This window comes from Rhinoderma darwinii, chromosome 7 (genome assembly GCF_050947455.1).
Source record: "Rhinoderma darwinii isolate aRhiDar2 chromosome 7, aRhiDar2.hap1, whole genome shotgun sequence".
Lineage (NCBI taxonomy): Eukaryota > Metazoa > Chordata > Amphibia > Anura > Rhinodermatidae > Rhinoderma > Rhinoderma darwinii.
The window spans coordinates 18,300,962-18,319,633 of record NC_134693.1 but is presented as its reverse complement, the minus strand read 5'-3'; the positions used below and the strand labels follow the sequence as shown (position 1 = coordinate 18,319,633).

The 18,672-nt window shown below is 39.8% G+C and overlaps 1 protein-coding gene across 1 annotated transcript in view; it reads left to right on the top strand.

The window, feature by feature from the left end:
- The window catches only part of LOC142657049 (vitellogenin-1-like), a 99,218-nt gene that overhangs the window by 13,665 nt on the left and 66,881 nt on the right, over positions 1-18,672 (top strand). Inside the window, exons 5-10 of the mRNA XM_075832099.1 lie at positions 7,019-7,180; positions 7,279-7,427; positions 10,570-10,723; positions 12,867-13,024; positions 16,532-16,691; positions 18,106-18,231. Of these exons, the coding sequence (XP_075688214.1) occupies positions 7,019-7,180; positions 7,279-7,427; positions 10,570-10,723; positions 12,867-13,024; positions 16,532-16,691; positions 18,106-18,231 (909 nt within the window). The remainder of the gene's footprint in view (positions 1-7,018; positions 7,181-7,278; positions 7,428-10,569; positions 10,724-12,866; positions 13,025-16,531; positions 16,692-18,105; positions 18,232-18,672) is intronic.

The following is an 18,672-nucleotide window of genomic DNA, read 5'->3' as shown; positions in this document are numbered from 1 at the left end:
GAAGGACACACAGAAGTAGTTGGTGAACGAGGGGTTGGAAGAATTGTAATAGGTGAGAATCCTCACCTATTGAAGTTGTGTAGAACATAGCTCATGGATGTAGCTAGGAGTGGCTGGTGGAGCATGTGCCCAGTGTGTTGGTTCCAAAAAGCCTACATGCAGTAGCCAAGGTATGAAGGTCTAGGATAGCAACATGAATCTTTGACCTAGATGAAGGAAATTTTAACTACACCTACATCAGTAACCTAGATCTGAACATCTCCAGAACTGCTCCCGCATTATGAGAGGCATAACATGAACCCATATAACAAATCTGTAACAGACCCTTTCAGTATTAATTACCATTTATAATACAATTGTCCTCCTATGTGGTCCCTTTAGAAACTAGGATCAGGGAGTAATTGAAACCTCCGTAATCCCTATAGTCACATGTTGTCCATGCTTATGGCCAAACCGAGCTGAGATGCCACCACAAGCCATTAAATGGGCTTGTTATTTTCACCAAACATGACCATATCAAATAATCTAATAATGTCCAAGAATTTGGCCATGTATGGTCAGTTTTAGGGAAAGTTTAAAGAACGGAAGGCATGATGGAAGCACCCTAAATGAGCTAGTTTGACACCACATGTCAAGGGTGTATAGTTAACCAAAAGCCAAATTATAAAACATGAGAGTCAACAGCTACAGGTTATACCTTTCCAATGGGACCAACTAAGAGTAAGTCATGGGGGCATATAGTCAATTTATTACCATAGCCTTGCACCCTTGTTTTGTAGCTCCATGTTTGTCTGCAATGGAGCCTCTGGATGAGAATCCAACATAAATGGATGATTCAGATTAAATATTTAATCAGTTGCAATAGAAATAATGAATAACCAAGCAATATATTCTTACCCTTATATAGAGCTATATACTGATAGTTGAATATTTTTCCACTCAATAATTTCATGGTCGACTTTGTATCTAGGTCAACAGTACAGACCTCGATAACACTGTATTCCCTTACTAACAAAAGATGGAGAAATGCATTGAAAGTTCACAAGGACAACTCGATGAGATATGTAATAGAAGGCTGAATGTTCTGAAGATCAGATATTTTCTCTAATATATGAACATTCGACAATACAATCAATATTGTAACAATGGACAGACCTTAAACGTAACGGAATTCAGTTGGGATATTGTAAAAGAAGTACAATACATGTGGCTTCCCGAGCAAAAGCATTCAAAATGCCATAAGGACGTAGTAATATAAGAAAGACATAAAATCACAAAGACAGATTAGAGACCTCAGAGTGGAGACCATGATGAATGGCTGACGTAAGACCACTTATTTATTTACCCAAGTTACAAAGTTCGTAGGCAGGGGCAATTAAGTTCTTAGAGGAAGGAGAACTTGTGTCTTGCCCTCAATGTTGAGTATTATCCATAGACAGCAATTGGAAAAGCTCTCGGGGCCCAGGGCAGAGTTTTCAGAATGGGCCCCACCACCCTGGGTTCCAGATGTTCAGCATGATAGATGTGTTGGATAGGCAATAATTAATTTAATCGTCCATCACCTCGCCCCTTCCTAACCCTCCACTTATAATACATACCCTCCCCTACGTATGTGGAGTTCCCAATGCAGGACCAATTGTCCACCCTACAAGTCCACCAGTTCTTGACGCTCCTCTTCCGGATTTATCTCTCATCTCTTTTCAAGTAGCAGCTCCCTCAAGTCAGCAACTACTCCACTAAAGGCAAGCACTCATTGTACGTACAGTCAGATGTGTAACTTGAAGCTCCAGGGCCCCAATGCAAAATCTGTAATGGGGCCCCCCCAACTATGACATGTAAGCACTGGTGTCCTCATATGTGGCAGAGAGGCAATTGGGTCCCCTCAAGCACCAGGGCCTGTGTATGACTGTACACTCTGCACCCGCTATAGTTACGCCCCTGCATATAGTACTATCAACAGCCGAACACAACATCCAATTAATAGTACAAAAAAATTTGAAGGAATGTTGTGTTCTAGTTTTTTCTTTTAATCCATAAATTGTGCCCCTTCACCGCCTTAATGGCACCCTAGGCCGCTGCCTAGCTTTAATCTCCATCATCCTAAACAGATATGGAAACCATGGCTGGTATATGTCGGTTTATCTTATTTTTTTAATATATAGGAGATGCTTTTCCATGCGAGATGCAACAAAAAAACTTATACCACATGAGAGCCAATGGGTGACGGATGCGAGCGTTTATAATACATCACAGGCATCCGCTAAACGTCATAACAGTAGCATCCGTCACCCATAACGAATACATCGTGAACAGGGTCATGAAAGGTATAAGGTATACGTTTAATGGACCCCATAATAGTCTATGTGTGACGGATGCCACTGTTATGCTTCTGTCACTGTCTACGTTTTATGTATATGTTGAGAGCACTTCCCAGCGTATACGTTAGGCGTAAAGTAAAAGCGTGATGTGAATAGGGCCCGATTAGTGAAGATCCACAAAAATAAGAGTTTCTCCTCAGTATAAAACTATTTTAATTTAAACCCTTAATGACTGCCAATACGCCTTTTCATGGTGGCCATTGAGGGTACTTATGCCACAGCACCACCTTTTCACTAGAGCGGGTGTCAGGCGGTCTAAAGATAGTTGGGCACCTGTTCTAGCGGGCGGGATCGAAATCAGCAACGATCCCACCCATTTTACCCCTTAGATGCGGTGCTCAATAGCCAATGTCGCATCTAGGGTGCTCCCTCACTCACCCCATCAGCACACCCGCGATGCGACCGCGGGGTGCCGATGGTTTTTATGGTAGCCGGGGGCCTAACAAAGGCCCTGATGTCTGCCTTTAGTGAATGCCTGTTAGGTTCTGCCAAAGGCATGGCCTAATAGATGCTTGTCCGTTTTAGACTGATAGGCACAATACACTGCAATACAGAAATATTGAAGTGTATTATAAAAGCGATCAAATGATCGCATAGTAATGTCCCCTAGAGGGACTAAAAACAAAAGTTAAAAAAAGTTGAATACAGTTTATAATAAATAAATAACAATCCCAAGTAAAAAAAAATAAAAACCCAACTTTTTCCCCTTACAAAATATTGTATTATGATAAAAAAAAGTTACACATATTTGGTATTGTTGCATTTGTAACAACCCCAACATTAAAACGATTACATTATTTAACCCACTCAGTTAACGCCGTAAAAAAATAAATTAAAAAAAAATCCAAAATTGCTGTTTTATATTCATCCTACGTTCAAAAAATGTTGATAAAAAGTGACCAAAAAGTCGCATGTACTCTAAGTCGTCCTGCAAAAAATAAGCCCTTATACAGCTGTGTCAGCAGAAAAAGAAAAACGTTATGGCTTTTTGAATGTGACGATGGAAAAACGTAAAACACGGTGAAACAAAAACTATTTTTTATTCATTTTGTATCTGCAATAAAGAGCCGCTAAATAAAGTTATTATGTTATTTATATCACACAGCAAACAGCGTAAAATTTAAGACGCAGAAAGGAATGGTAGAATTTCAGTTTTTTTCCATTACCCCCACAGAAAAGTTAATAAAAGTTAATCAATAAATATTTGTACCCCAAAATTATGCTATTAAAAAATACAACTTGTCCCGCAAAAAAACAAGACCTTATACAGCTATGTTGACGGAAAAATAAAAAAGTTATGGCTCTTTGAATGCGACAATGGAAAAACTTAAAAAATTGCTTGGTCATTAAGGCCTAAAATAGGCTGGTCACTAAGGGGTTAAGAATAAATATATAAACATGTTGACTTTCACACCCTGTATTTTTCTGACTAGGTTCGTGTGTATCTTAAATACACAGCCGATAATCTACAGGCCCCTGAGAAAAAAAATCAGTAAATGATCGTGTATACTGCCCCATGGACCGCACTCTATGGGTCACAAAACGGTGCACAGACTTCAATAAGGGCAGGTGCATACCTCCTATAGAGGTAGACCATGCCACTGCTATGGGGCCTGTGGTGAGGGTGAGGGGTAGGGGATGGGGCTATCGCTAAATTCTGTTCACCTTCAGCCACCACTAGGGGGAGCTCACTGCAGATGTATACAGAGTCCAATGAAAGCTGTATAAATCCAGATGTAGTTAGCGCCATCTAGTGGTGGCTACAGACAGCAAAAATTGTATTGTTTATCTCCATCATGATATAATGTGCAGCAGGGGATTTGGAGCCCAGTGTCAGAAACAGGTAGTTATATTAGGAAATTATTCATCACAAGAAAATGATAATAAAATGATATACATCTAGTGCAGCATATTCCGTTTTAGTAACTATAGCATGCTATGATTTTTGTGTATACTCCTTGCAAAATAGACCTAAGTAAACGAAATTCTCTTTTTCTTCGCACCTTGTCTGCACGAGGCCGAGACATATTTCTAAGATGATGGTCCCCAAAAAACTTAGCAGCCCTTGCACTCAATATGCCAGGACCCTATTTGAATGTAGGAAAATTTGGCACAATAATGCTGGGCATATACCATCTATATATGATTATACCACCGGAACTTTTTTCTATTACTAACAGTTCATTAGCAAACAGCCCACAACTCCACGTCGTCTCGATATTAACACTGAAGGACAAAAAAGACTCAATATTCTATACAGTGTTCAATGATGTCCGGAGCTACGCTATGCTTTATTCCTAGGGGAAGGTCGAGTTATGACTCTCCCATTGAAATTGCACTTGCCGGGGGCTCTGACTTCTAGCCCTTAGGCTAAACACTCCAATCTGATGATCCCTTGTATCTGGTTTTTCATGAAAAATAAACAATACGATATTCTGCGAGGACGCAGTCGGTCAGTCTGGACCAATAACCTTGACTGTGAAGATGTTTTAGCTCCTAACTTTCCAATGTGCATCACCCTAATTCATAGGTAGGTATTATTATACATTATTAGGGATTTTGCTTCTATTTTTTTTTTTTTGTAATTATAAACAATGACCTTTACTTATATCATAAGGTCAAATTACTTCATTTTGTGATACAAATTATTAATAAAAAGTAATTCCTATGACCTTAATATGTCGGACACACCATAAATGAGAATAGGTGGCATGTTATCTATTCTAATACACAAGAAAATACCCCCTTTTTAAGAACAAGACGAGCTCTTGTTCTAGCAGACGCGGCTCGTCCATGCATTACACGGTTGTCCTTTTATTTGAATGGCCCGGCATGTAAAGCTACATCTGCCAGATATATATGAATAGCCAGATGAAGGTTCTGATTGTTGGAGGTTAGAGAAGTCAGCGCAGTGATCAACTATTGGCTGGGCGGGCGTCTACTTAAAAAGGGGTTCTCTTCGTGAGACAACCCCTTTAAGAGTTGAGAGATGAGGTATTTGTCGTCTGACGATTTCAGTTATTTTTACCATTGTCGTCCATCTCATGAAGACAACCCCTGTCCATATTCCTATTAGGGTCCCCCAGGCCCCTCTATGACCCAAAATGCAAGGCCATAGCATAAGATTGACTCTTTCTCTGGTGGGTCGGACCGCTGTGTAATGCTACATTATGGTATTTAGCATCCAATCAGATTACTAAAGGAGGTTGAGGTTTTTTTCGTACAATTGGATAATCAACCGGTCATTACACATTTTATAACTTATCTTTTACTGATTCTGAGTTACAGTCTGTGTTATAGTTGAGATCTGCATTAACAATCCTGACGGCTTCTGAGCTCACATCTTCCAGCATTCCCTGCCGGCTCAATGTTTGCAGTTAGTTTTCTTGGGTGATTTGAGTTCTGGGGAGTGTCAACCTTACACCAGGCACTGTACAGTAATATAATGTATCGATAACTAACTGAATTATCAAAGCTCTTACAAGCACATACTTGTTGACCGTTTCCATTGATCACCAGTAGAATTGTGATAGATGTAACTCAGGATTAGCACGATAAGTCATTTATATATTTATAAAGTTACTCAACTTTTAAGGCAGATTATATTTATATTTAAAAGTTATATGCGCCGATTGTTGCTCTAACCATGTTTTTTATATCTTGGGTACTTTTTTAATATTATTGTATATTCTTTTTTTTTATTATTATTATTTACATGCTACATATTTCAAGCTTGGGAACTTGAAGTTGACCCTTATAAGTCTCTGTTCCCAGCTGCATCATGGTTTAGATTTATAGTAAAAAAAAATAGGATGCAGTGCCGGATCCGTTGTATGATGGATACCACCGGTGCACGACAGTCCCTATTGACCTCTAATGGGATCCGTCAAATTCCACCATTTCTACAGAAAGAATAGTACTGACTCTGCAGATCTGAACAGAGCCTTCTATTAGTTTAATCAAAGTGCTCCAACCCCTGATGCTCAATGGTGTAGCATGCAAGTCACAAAAAAATTGCAGCTTTACCAGAACTTGCGCTGCAACTTCAATGTTTCCCTATGGGACCATGTCAGATTGTTTGTGATGGCCATGCCACGATTTTACCACGACTGTGTGACGCCAAAGAGCCCTAGACTTAAAAATTAAAAAATAAATAAATGAGTTACCATAGAACAAAGCTGATACAATCAAGTTGCATCATATTTATTGAAATAAAATCTACCCAATTAATCTCCTTGTCCAGGTTTATGTCAATATCTGGACGCACTCATTTTACATTGTATTAAGCAGACCTATTTATGCACAGGACATACAGGATTAGAGAAACGTTTCTTCCAAAAACAGCTCCACGCCTGTCCACGGGTTGTGTGTGGTATTGCAGCTCAGACTAATTTACTTCAATGGAGCTGACCAGCAATACCAGACACAGCCAATGAAAAGGTTTCTAGAAGAAAGCAGCCCTGTGTTTAATGTTGAGTTACACATTACAACTCTATCATCCTTTATATGCAAACATCTTTCTCTGTAGGTTTTGCTTTGATGAGTGGATCGCTATATAGACGACATCTTTACAGTAGCGTACATATCTATGCAGGTCATCATTGTGAGACTGATGTTATTTTGTTCTTTTTTTATGACAGAATGGCATTGGAGGCTTTTGTCATGCCAACTACCTGATTCAAGAAAACCAAAAAACAAACCAAATGCTTATTACCAAATCAATAGACCTAAATGACTGTGAGCACAGAGCACGAATGGTCACCGGCAATGCTTATTTCCACACATGTGTCAACTGTAAGCAGGTAGAATCCATATAATTCTGCTAAACATTTTTCATGTACTTTTTTTCTATGTTTTTTGTTTTTTAATGACAATTGTGTATATATTTTTTTTTCTTGAGAGAAACAAAAATTCCCGGGCAACAGCTACCTATAATTATAAGGTCAAGGGTATGGAGATTGGAGGCCATTTACTGGAGGCAGAGGTTCGAGAAGTCCACCAGTTCACTCCATTTAATGAAATTGAGGGCTCCATGGTGGTTGAATCAAGGTACTGTATGTCGCATGTTACACCTAATCCAACATCAATGATGTCTACATCTTGTGTTTTTGAAGGGCATTAAAGGTCATCATCACCCTAATGTTCAGAAAATTGAGCCTAGCATGGCATATAGGGATGTTATCATCTTGTAATAATACTCTATGGAATACTTTCTTTCTGTCCCACAAAAATTTCTCTAACCCTCTATGACGTCCATATGTTCTAATAGGGCCTTTGGACAGGGATCAAATTTATAAAAACAAATTATTAACCAGGGGGAAAACTATAGGGCTGCTGCCCTTGCGGTTGTACTTGGTGCCCCATTAAAGGCACCAGCAATGCCACTGATATATCATGGTTGGGGGCCCCATTACGGGTTTTGCATTAGGGCCCAGGAGATTTAAGTTACAATTCTGAAATGAACAGTTATTTGATAATAGAACACTGTAACTTATGAAGTAGCCATACAAAAATTGGCCTTGTTAGAGCCATACTGAACAGACCCTAAATAAAATTAACCCAACAATTGACTTACATAGAAGAGATGGTGCTACATAGCAAAGATCAAACGGGGCCTTCATTATGCTGCTGCTCATTATGCTGCTGAGTTTTTCCATACTGGACAGGAGGGCATGATCTTTGTTTCCCCTCTGGGCAAATTCTCCAGCCCCTTGTTTGCTAACAGTGCAGTTACTATATAGTGGGGAGTCCCACACAGGTACAATAGCAAAGTGGATGTGACCAACCGGTGGTGAGCCTCCTCCCTGCAAGTGCCCTCATGGTCTGACTCTATGGTACGTACGCCCTTAAACATGAGTGCTGTATAGAAGCTTAACCTCTTAAGGACACGGCCATTTTTTTTATTTTTTTTCGTTTTTCACTTCCCTCTTTCCAAGAGCCATAACTTTTTTATTTTTCTGTCAATATAGTGGTGTGAGGGCTTATATTTTGCAGGAGGAGTTGTAATTTCTATTGCTAGCATTCAAAGTACTATATAATGTACTGGGAAGCTGAAAAAAAAATATTTGCAGGTTGAAATTAGGAAAAAATTGTGATTCCTCCATTCTTTTTGGGTTTACTTTTTACGGCTTTCACCGTGTGGTCAAAATAACAACTTAACTTTATTCTGTGGCTCAATACGATTACGGTTTTACTACTTAAAAAAAAAAAAGTTGTTAAAAAAAATAGTTTTCTCACCACATTCTGAGAGCCATAACTTTTTATTTTTCCGTGCATTGAGCGGTGTGAGGGATTCTTTTTTATTGTTATAATTTGTTGGTACATACGACTTTTTTTTTTTTTATTTAGATTTTTTATTCTTTTCAAGTAACAAGCACAGGACATTTACACACAAAGTGACAGTAACCTACTGACATACAAACATAATAAACATAGTAAACGTAACATGTCAGCCATCACATACATCTGTAATAACATATTAAACAGCAGATAGTGATAATCGGTCAAGTAAAAATCCTACTTGAGCCGTCCTGTTTTCCAATAGGAAGCCCCCATGTCTTTATCATATGCTATTATATTCTCTGGGGAGAAGAGCCAGCGAGCTTTTTAGCCAAGCGCGCCAATGACGTTTAAGTGCAACCAATTGTGATGGATTAGAGGCTAATGCAAATTCGTGATGAATATGGGAGTTAACCTTAGCACATAAATCCGTAATTGTTGGGGTAGTAGAAGATTTCCAATGTAAAGCCACACACTTTCGCACTGAGGTTAAAATATAAACCGCAGGCCAGCGGTGGTCTGGAGACATCTCTGCTACCCTGATATTCAATAAGGCCATATCTGAGGCTGGACAAACGACTTTTTGATCACTTTCTATTAGGCTTTATTCACACGAGCGTATTTCACGTCCGTGTTACACGCGTGAAAATAACACACGTCGCACGGACCTATGCAAGTCAATGGGGCCGATCAGACATTCAGTGTTTTTCACGCAGCGTGTGTCCGCTGCGTGAAACTCACTGCGTGTCCTATACTTGTGTGCGTTTTTTGCGCATCACGCACCCATTGAAATCAATGGGTGCGTGAAAATCACGGACAGCACACGGACACACATCCGTTTGCTGTGCGAGATTAACGCAACAGTTGCTAAAGAAATGATGAGAGAAAGAAAACCACCTCCTTCATTTTATTTTGCTGACGTAAAAAACGCATGACATACGGATGACATACGCACGTAAAAAACACTGACAAGCACCATACACGGATGTCACAGGGAACTGCAACGCAGGATAAATGCTGCATTTTTTACGCGCGCAAAACGGACACGTTCGTGTGAATAAGGCCTTACACTTTTTTGGGAGCTAAGTTGATCAAAAAACAGCGATTTTGGTGGTTTACATTTTTTATTTTTTACAGCGTTCACGGTACTCGTTAAATAACGCTATATTGTAATAGTTTAGACTAATGTATTGCAGTATATTGTTATTTTTACAGGCATCTGTTAAGCCCTGCAACAGGCAGGGCTTAACAGAGGCAGAGTGAAGGCAGTCCTGGGGGCCTTCATTAGGCCCCTGGGCTGCCATGACAACCATCGTCACCCCCCTATCTTGTTGTAGGTGGGACATGAGCGTCCCCCTCTTCCTAATGCCTCAGATGCTGCGGTCGCGATTGACCGCAGCATTTGAGGAGTGAAACGGCTAGGAACAGCGAGATCGCTGTTCCTGGCCGTTAGTCCTGGGTGCCAGCTGTAAAACACAGCCAACACCCGCAGCATATGGAGCGCGCTCCATACTTCTCCCCCTACACCAGGACGTACCGGTAAAAGTGGTAAATATTATGGAACATAATGGAGATAATTGAATATTAAATGAATACAAATATTTCAAGAACAACCACAAAGTATCATGGATTCAAGCAAATATATCCAAGTTCACATTATCTACTTTAACCCAGTTTAACAAAGTCTAAGGTTAATGTCGTACACAGCGCTTTGGATATATCCTGCCCCAAATAGAAATGTAGAATAAAGCGAACACCTAGTCTAGCAGCGGCCCATATTTAAATGGTGAATACCGAGTCTCTAATAAAGAAGCAAACCCACCACTGTGCATCAGAGTAGCTTGTTTTATTCAAGGTGTACAAATTCCTATATAATACTGTAGATGATTCATATCATTGTTACTGTTCGCAGGCAGAGACTTGTGTTACAAGCAGTTCAAGAGCAGATTCATTCGACCCCGGAGAATAATGACTATATTACCAAAGAGTCACTACGCTATAACTTTGAGAGGAAACTGATTCAAACTCCTATTCACTTGTTAAGAACAAAAAACACAGAGAGCCAGGTACGTGACTGCCAAGAATATTCTGACAATCCTTTGTATTTGAATGTACTATGCATTTTTTAAAGCATTTTCTTCCATAAAAATATAATTGGCGTCTGTATAGAGTGTCTTTGCGGCTTGCCCAGGAAGGCCGGGTTCTAAGATGTTGCTGTTATAAGTGACACATAATTGTGAATAAAAAGCCTTAAAGTATTAAATGTACCGTGCTATACGCGCTTATCCATAGACTAGATGCGGAGAACGTTCTCGTTATCTCAACGGGAAAAAGTAACAAGTAACTCTGCATAAAAAGATTATACGTCGTTCAGCCATAACATTAAAACCACCGGCCTAATATTGTGTCGCTCCTCCTCGTGCCACCAAAACCGCTCTGACCTGTCGAGGCATGAACTTGACAAGACCTCTGAAGGTTCCTGTGGTATCTGGTGCAAAACGTTCGCAGTAGATCCTTTAAGTCCTGTAAGTTGTGAGCCGCGACCTCCATGGATCGGACTTGTTTTTCCAGTACCTCCCAGAGATGATCAGTAGGTTTGAGATCTGGGGAATTTGGAGACAAGTCAACACCTTGAACTCTTGTCATGTTCCTCAAACCATTCCTGAACGGTCTGCAGTGTGGCGGGGGCGTTATCCTGCTGATAGAGGGCACTGCAGTTAGGGAATACCGCTGCCATGAAGGGAGTACTTGTCCGCGGCAATGTTTAGGTAGTCGTAACATATCACATCCACATGAATGCCAGGACCCGAGGTTTCCCAGCAGAACATTGTGCAAAGAGTCACTCTGATGCTCTGCATGTTCTCACACCTTTCTATTATAGCTTGAAGTAACTTTTTCAGCAATTTGTGTTACAGTAGCTCTTCTGTGGGATCAGACCAAACGGCCTAGCCTTCGCTTCCAATGCGCATCAATGAGCCTTGGGTGCCCATGACCCTGTTCACCGGTTGTCCTTCCTTGAACCCCTTTTGGTAGGTACTAACTACTGCATACCAGGAACAGCCCACAAGACCAGACGTTTTGTAGATGCTCTGACCCAGTCGTCCAGACACCACTATTTGGCGCTTGTCACAGTCGCTCAAACCCTTACACTTGCCCATTTTTCCTGCTTCCAACACATCAACTTCAAGAACTGACTGTTCACTTGCTGCCTAATATATAATCAATGTTATTCACTTCACCTTTCAGTGGTTATAATGTTATGGCTGATAGGTGTATATCAGTTTAAGAAAATTGCGTTGTAAGAAAAAGGGGCAAATGCCCTGGGGACTCCACAATTTAAGGGTCTGTACTTCCCTTCTCATTCCCACCTTAGTTAGCCTTCTCTGGTAGGCCACCTTACATTTAGATCATGGTTCAGGTTATGAATTGTTTGGGCACTGTTACTTGTGTACTATGTCATATCATCATTTTGCACTGCATAGTGGTATTATTTGAACAATGGATAACACGGATATTTAGGAATTATTTTGGCAGTGCAGCTGATACCCATTAAACGTATGTGTAGGGGTAATGAGATAAGTGGCTGCCAAATAACTCTGGTGCCACTTATCTTCTGGGGAAACAAAATATAGGCTAGGTTAAAATCCAAGCCAAGTTGAGAAGTTTGACTGTCCCCATACACATGGGATTTAAGGCAGATTCCATTTAAATTGGTTAAATCCAACAACAATTATTTTACATGGATGGCCAAACTATAGGTTCAAGTTTCTATGGCTCTCCGGATTGAACCATGACTATGTTTCCCGATGCATGTAGAGGAGCTTGTAATGGGAGCCTCATCATGGTCATGTAGACTTTTGGTATGTGGTCAAGGATTATTAAGGATCTACATAAATTTTCTTTTGTGACATGAAAGATTTTAGACCGTTATTTTTCTATTGACCAATGGAATTAGAATTTGTAGACAATGCAGGTCAGAATTAAATATTTTATGCCAATATGACCATATAGATGACAATTTATAAGATAAAATAAATACATATAGACGATTCATACAAAACATCCATTGTGCACATCTGTAAGTGGTGTATAAGGTCCTATTGGCACTTTTATCTATGGTCACCTGTAGAATTGGATTTGTACATTGGCTATAAAGGATATGATGATAATTGTTTAGCATATTAAACAGGTTTTTGGATTCACTTTCAGATTAATGAACTTCTGAGTCATTTAGTACAACACAATGTGGGACCATTATCAAAGACATCGCCAGAGAAGTTTATGGATTTGGTGCAACTTTTGCGCATGTCAAACTATGAACATATTGAAAGCTTATGGAAACAATTTTCAGGAAGGACTCATTACAGGTAAAATGTAGAAGCTACTCGCAAATATCATATTCTGAATATTTATATCAATGGGGGTAACAAGGATAACAAATCAGCAATCATTCGAGAGTGTGATTGTCCCTGTGTCTCTATTTTTGACCCGGATATTCCATTATGACTTGGAGATGTGAAATGATTTTCAATGTTGTAATATTATTTCGAAAAGAAGGACATTCATACCATAAAGATGCCCTGTATAGCTACTTTGGAGCATGTGAAAGGTGAAGACCCAACTTAGCATGGCTCCAACTGTTCCATAGCAGGAAAACACATGGTCCTATCTCTCCAAAGGCAATATAAGGCTGGGTTCACACGACCTATTTTCAGACGTAAACGAGGCGTATTATGCGAGTTGCTCAAAAAACGTCTGCGTATTTTCAAACAGCTCCGTATTTTCAGACGTTTTTGGTCACTACATGTGCACATACCCTCACACTAGCAAGCACTATAGACTAGAGCTGGCCCAAGGGTCGTGACATTCTGTTCCCATAAATATCATAAGAAGAAACGTTCTGGGCATGTGTCGAGTTGTGTTGTTACAATCTGACTTTGATCATTTAATACAATGCCCCAAATATCACCCTGAGTTCATTCTAAATAAACTTTTTGAATTTTGGTTCCCGGCTAAACTAAGACTTGGCTAGGAATATATATATATAATACGTCTCCATAAAATTGTTTTATGTATAATTTTGACCATCTGTTGTCACTAAAGGAGCTGTAACTAAGGTAAACTTTTCAAAAAGAAAAAATAGAATATTACTTGTCCCACCGAAAAGCTAATATCTAGCAGAGGGGGCACTTCTTTCGATAGATCATAGAGTGATTCATGACACCATTCTGTTGGTGTCATAAACGACTTAAGACGGCAATGGAAAGATCAGATTTCCCATGGACCCAAGCTAAGTAACATTGTTAGAGGTTGTTGGGCCATGTATAAGCAGAAATTATTATTTCTTATTCTTTCGGTGAAAGATTCAGTTTGAGAGTTAGAAAATGTCAAATGACCTTGACCTTTGATCTTTCCAGTTTTGCCCATATTTTTGTGAATATTTTTTACCCTTACATGTATTCCCTTCATTTATGAATCATAGTGTCTATTTTAATTGATAACTTCTTCTGCCATGTCCTCAGTGCATTAAAGCTGCTCATATCATTTGATTGCCTCCTATTGTACTTTTTCCCAGCCTGCTTTTTCACTTTGTTATCGTCCAATTTAGGCTATGTTCACACTGAGTTTTTTATGAGTCTTTTTATGTGGAAACCGCGCCGCAAAACTCGTCAAAAACGGCCCGAAAATGCCTCCCATTGATTTCAATGGGAGGCGTCTTTTTACCGCGAGCGGTAAAAGCGCCTCTCGGGAGAAAGAAGGGACATGCCCTATCTTCAGGCGTTTACGCCTCTGACCTCCCATTGACATCAATGGGACGCAGCGAAAATCGGCATGCAGGGAAAGGAAAATCTGCCTCAAACTTTCAAATGGAAATTTGAGGCAGAATTTCCGCCAGCAAAAAACTCTGTGTGAACATAGCCATAAAATGGAAAAATAATATACATTGTTATGGAAGATTCTCTGACCCATGGGCAAGCAACTTAGAGGAGAAACTGTAGATATATGTATGATGGGAGTCTACCAACTAGATGCGTAAGGACTTTCAACTAGATCAAGATCTTTTTGGACCCGGCTTTTATGTCCATCCTCAGTTGTACTGTTATTATCTTGCATTCACATATTTTATACATGGGACATGTGAATAGCTTTCCTCCAGAAGGAAGACCACTGTACTACCTTTTCGAGGAGATCTTATTTGCATACTTTTTCCCAGGGAGCATTGCCCTTAAGACTTCTGTAAAGTATCTGAGAAATTTGAGGCATAACTTGGTCAGATCAGGGCTACACTATATTTTAAGACATAAAGTAACTTATCAAAGTCTTCTGAAACAATGCAAATTTTCTTTAGATAGCAATGTCTGGTTTTGGATAAAAAGTTATATTCAGTACAAGCCCAATATTTTTTTCTTCCAAAAAGTTACATAAAATTATTCGGGTACGTATATGAATGAATGATTGCACATTTTATAGTGATATTATTATAAATTAGTCTCCTGGGAAAAAACAAAAATACCAAAAAAAAACAGAATTTTGTTAAGCTTTGGTGGGTAACTAATACAGAGTCATACCAACTCTCATAACGTAGAACCCAGAAAAAGGGTTATTTGAAAGATTTCAAGTTTTTTATTTGGAGTTTGACAATATCAGGGTAATTGCATTTCATAATTAGTTGGCTTAGAAATAATTTCTAACCTATGAAGGTACTGGTCAATAAGTGTTTAAAATCCCAACATCACTCCCGTAGGCAAAATGAGGTATTACACTTGTAATTTAAATCAATGAGTCATACTGGGCCCTCCAAAGGTAGAGTAGTTATTTGCACTTCTCTAGTTAATTGATGTGTCCTATATGGGGGGTGTTAGGGATCTGCCAGGTACTACGTCTAGGTATACTCCTGGGATTAATCAATCCACACCTGAGGCCAGACCTGTTCGACTGACACCATCTCCCACCAACCAGGGTGGCAGGCTCAGGAGTGGGAGAGCCTATCGCAGCCTGGTCAGTCGGAGTTAGCTCCGCCCCCTGTCCTTTATTACCTGCTGTGTTCTCTTCCTCAGTGCTTGTAATTCTTCTGGATTCCTGGCCTCACTGCTGCTTGCTCCAGCCTGCTCCTGCCGTGCTTCTGCCTTGCTGCAGTTCCGCTTAACCTGCTTGCTTTGCCCCTGGCTTGCTTCCTTCTCCGTGCTCACTTTGGTATACTCCACTTCATCCTGGTCCTGACTGCTCATTCACCGCTCCGTTTCCTCGCGGCGTTCCGTGGCTACTGCCCCTTCCCTTGCGTGTTCCCTGTTTGTTCTCCCGTGCACTTAGACAGCGTAGGGACCGCCGCCCAGTTGTACCCCGTCGCCTAGGGCGGGTCGTTGCAAGTAGGCAGGGACAGGGCGGTGGGTAGATTAGGGCTCACTTTCCCTTCACCTCCTTCCTGCCATTACAGGGGGGTCCCTTTATTAATTAAGAATTCCCTATTGTATTTAAAGATACGTTTTCTAAACCAGACAATCACGTTAGAGACTGTCAAGAGCCTAATATGACTTCATTAAAAAATAATTATTATAGCTAAATTCCATTCATCCGGTATCTGCTTATCCGGTAATTCTGCTAATCGACGCTGTTTTCTAGCACAGAACAATATTATGTAGAATTCCCCAGGAGCAGAAGACATTAGTGATAGTAGCAGATTGTATCTGTCATTTTATTTTGGACTCACTGCTTGAAGGGTCACTATTCTTACAAGAGGGTGTTATAAATTGATAATGCAGAGCATCTGTTAATCTGGCACCTTTCTCCTCCCATTGGTGTCAGATTAAAGGAATTTTACTGTTTCTCTTTAGTATGGTGTTTTAATGTTTATTACTTTTGTCTTTTGTTTGCAGGCGCTGGTTTTTAGATGCAGTTCCATCCATCGGTAATCATTTGTCACTAAGGTTTTTAAAATTGAAGCTCAGAGAACTCAGTGAGTTTGAAGCATCACAGGCCGTACCACTGGCATTACATGTGACTATAGCGGATAAGGAAGCATTAGCGGAAGCGAAGGTAATGAACATCATGTCATAGTTCCTACTTGAAAGACACATTCGATAGTTCTTTCTTCTTTCTACTGCTGAATTAGGCCCCATGCACATGACCGTATAAATCGTCCGTAATTGCGGCCCTGTGTACGGGGACTTCTAGCGTCACTGGCAGAACATAAAATGATGAGAGATAACATGTAGAACTGAATAATTTTAATGGTAAAGTTCTTCACAACTTGAATAAAAACTGAGGTCCTTAAACTGTAATGGAGGTTCCACAGAAGTATTTGGGGAGCTGACAACTATTGCCCTGAGCCAAAAATGAGGTAAAAAAAGGTGTCAAGTCTTTTTCCACACACCAAAGAGGGAGAATTTACTTCTCTAACCTAGCAGAAACTTTTAACACCAGACCTCATTGCAGAGTATCATGGTTCTTTTAGTCAAATACAGTGCCGTATCTACAATAGAGTCGGGGCACACCACTGTTGTGCGGCCTCTGATGGGTGGTAGCCCTGCATTGAACTGCTTCCTTAGCTTGCTATGGAGCTGTCATAGCAACTATATGCAACTGCCACTAGGGGGAGTTCATTGCATACAGTACTAATTTAAACAGCTTCTAGTGAGCTCCCGCTAGTGGTGGGTGAAGGTAGTCAGAATTATATAATTTATCAAGTCAGAAAAATGTTCAGAAGATTTTCTTAGGCAGAATGCACCTTATTAGAGGATCTCATATTGCATAATTATGAAGAGGCAAAAATAGATATTAACGACATCTACATAGTAAGGTAAAAAAAATTAAAAAAGTCCATGTAGTTGAACTTAATGGACTTCATGTATGAAAACTGGTGCTGCCCATAGCAACCAAGCTGATGACTGCTTTAATTTTCTGACATGCTTTGAAAGAATAAAATTTGCAATCTGATTGGCCATCGGAATATGACGATCATAATAAATCCCAGGATCAATGACCCATCCCTGGTCTAGTACCCATAATCTATAACATTATACTATTATACTATTAATAATATTATATTGTGCTATTTATATTATTATATCTTTCAAGAAAGGCATCTAGACCCCTTTAATTCAAAGATTCAACCTCCACAAGATCTTGGGACAGAAAGTTCCATAGTGTTACTGCTCTTACAGTAAAGAATCCCTGTTTACAATAATGGTGAAACTAATTTCCTCTAGACGTTGGATGTTCCTTTGTTGTGGCAACCGGCTGAGTCACAAGCCGTCTTGTTTCCAAATTAAGTTGCCACAATTTTGGCAAACTTTCTTGACTGTCTATGGGTCATCCTGAGCTGCATATTCCACCTTCAGTTAAATATCATATGAGTTATGTTCCACTTTAGGATTATATTATAGAGCTTTGTTTTCTTTCTCTTTCTCTTTCCAATGTGTATTAAACAGTTTTTATTATTCTTTTATAGTCGTTGCTAGAAACTGTAAAGTCTCAACGTGGTTCTCTACTACGGAAAGTAACCTATCTTGCCTATGGGTCGTTTGTATATAAGTTCTGTAGCAAGGTGGATATCTGCCCAGAAGAAGCTCTGCAGGTAATTACCACTACTTATAATGATACATTTCTAAAATAAGTGACCATGCTTGACCAACAATGGCCACAGTAATTGTACTCATGCATGTTGTTGTGATGACCCTTAAGGAGATAACTTTACTTGGCTCTTGACCATCTACGTTACTATTGTGATGGACATTGGAGTGTGGAATGATGTACTGTATGAAGGGCCAAAAAGTAGCTTGGATTTTTTTGAACTGCCTTTTACACAAGGATTCTCAAACTTATCTTTGCCTTGCCACTGCCACAATGCTCAACCGATATGCTTTTTAGCACCTGTTGTCCAGCCTTCATAAATTACTCAAGAAAAATTGGTCCGCTCACCACTCATTCGAAGTAAGACGCCACATTCCATGATTATTCGGTGCACGGGCAAGAGAGCTACGTCGGGAGTAGGTAGAAATCCAAGGAAAAAAATTTA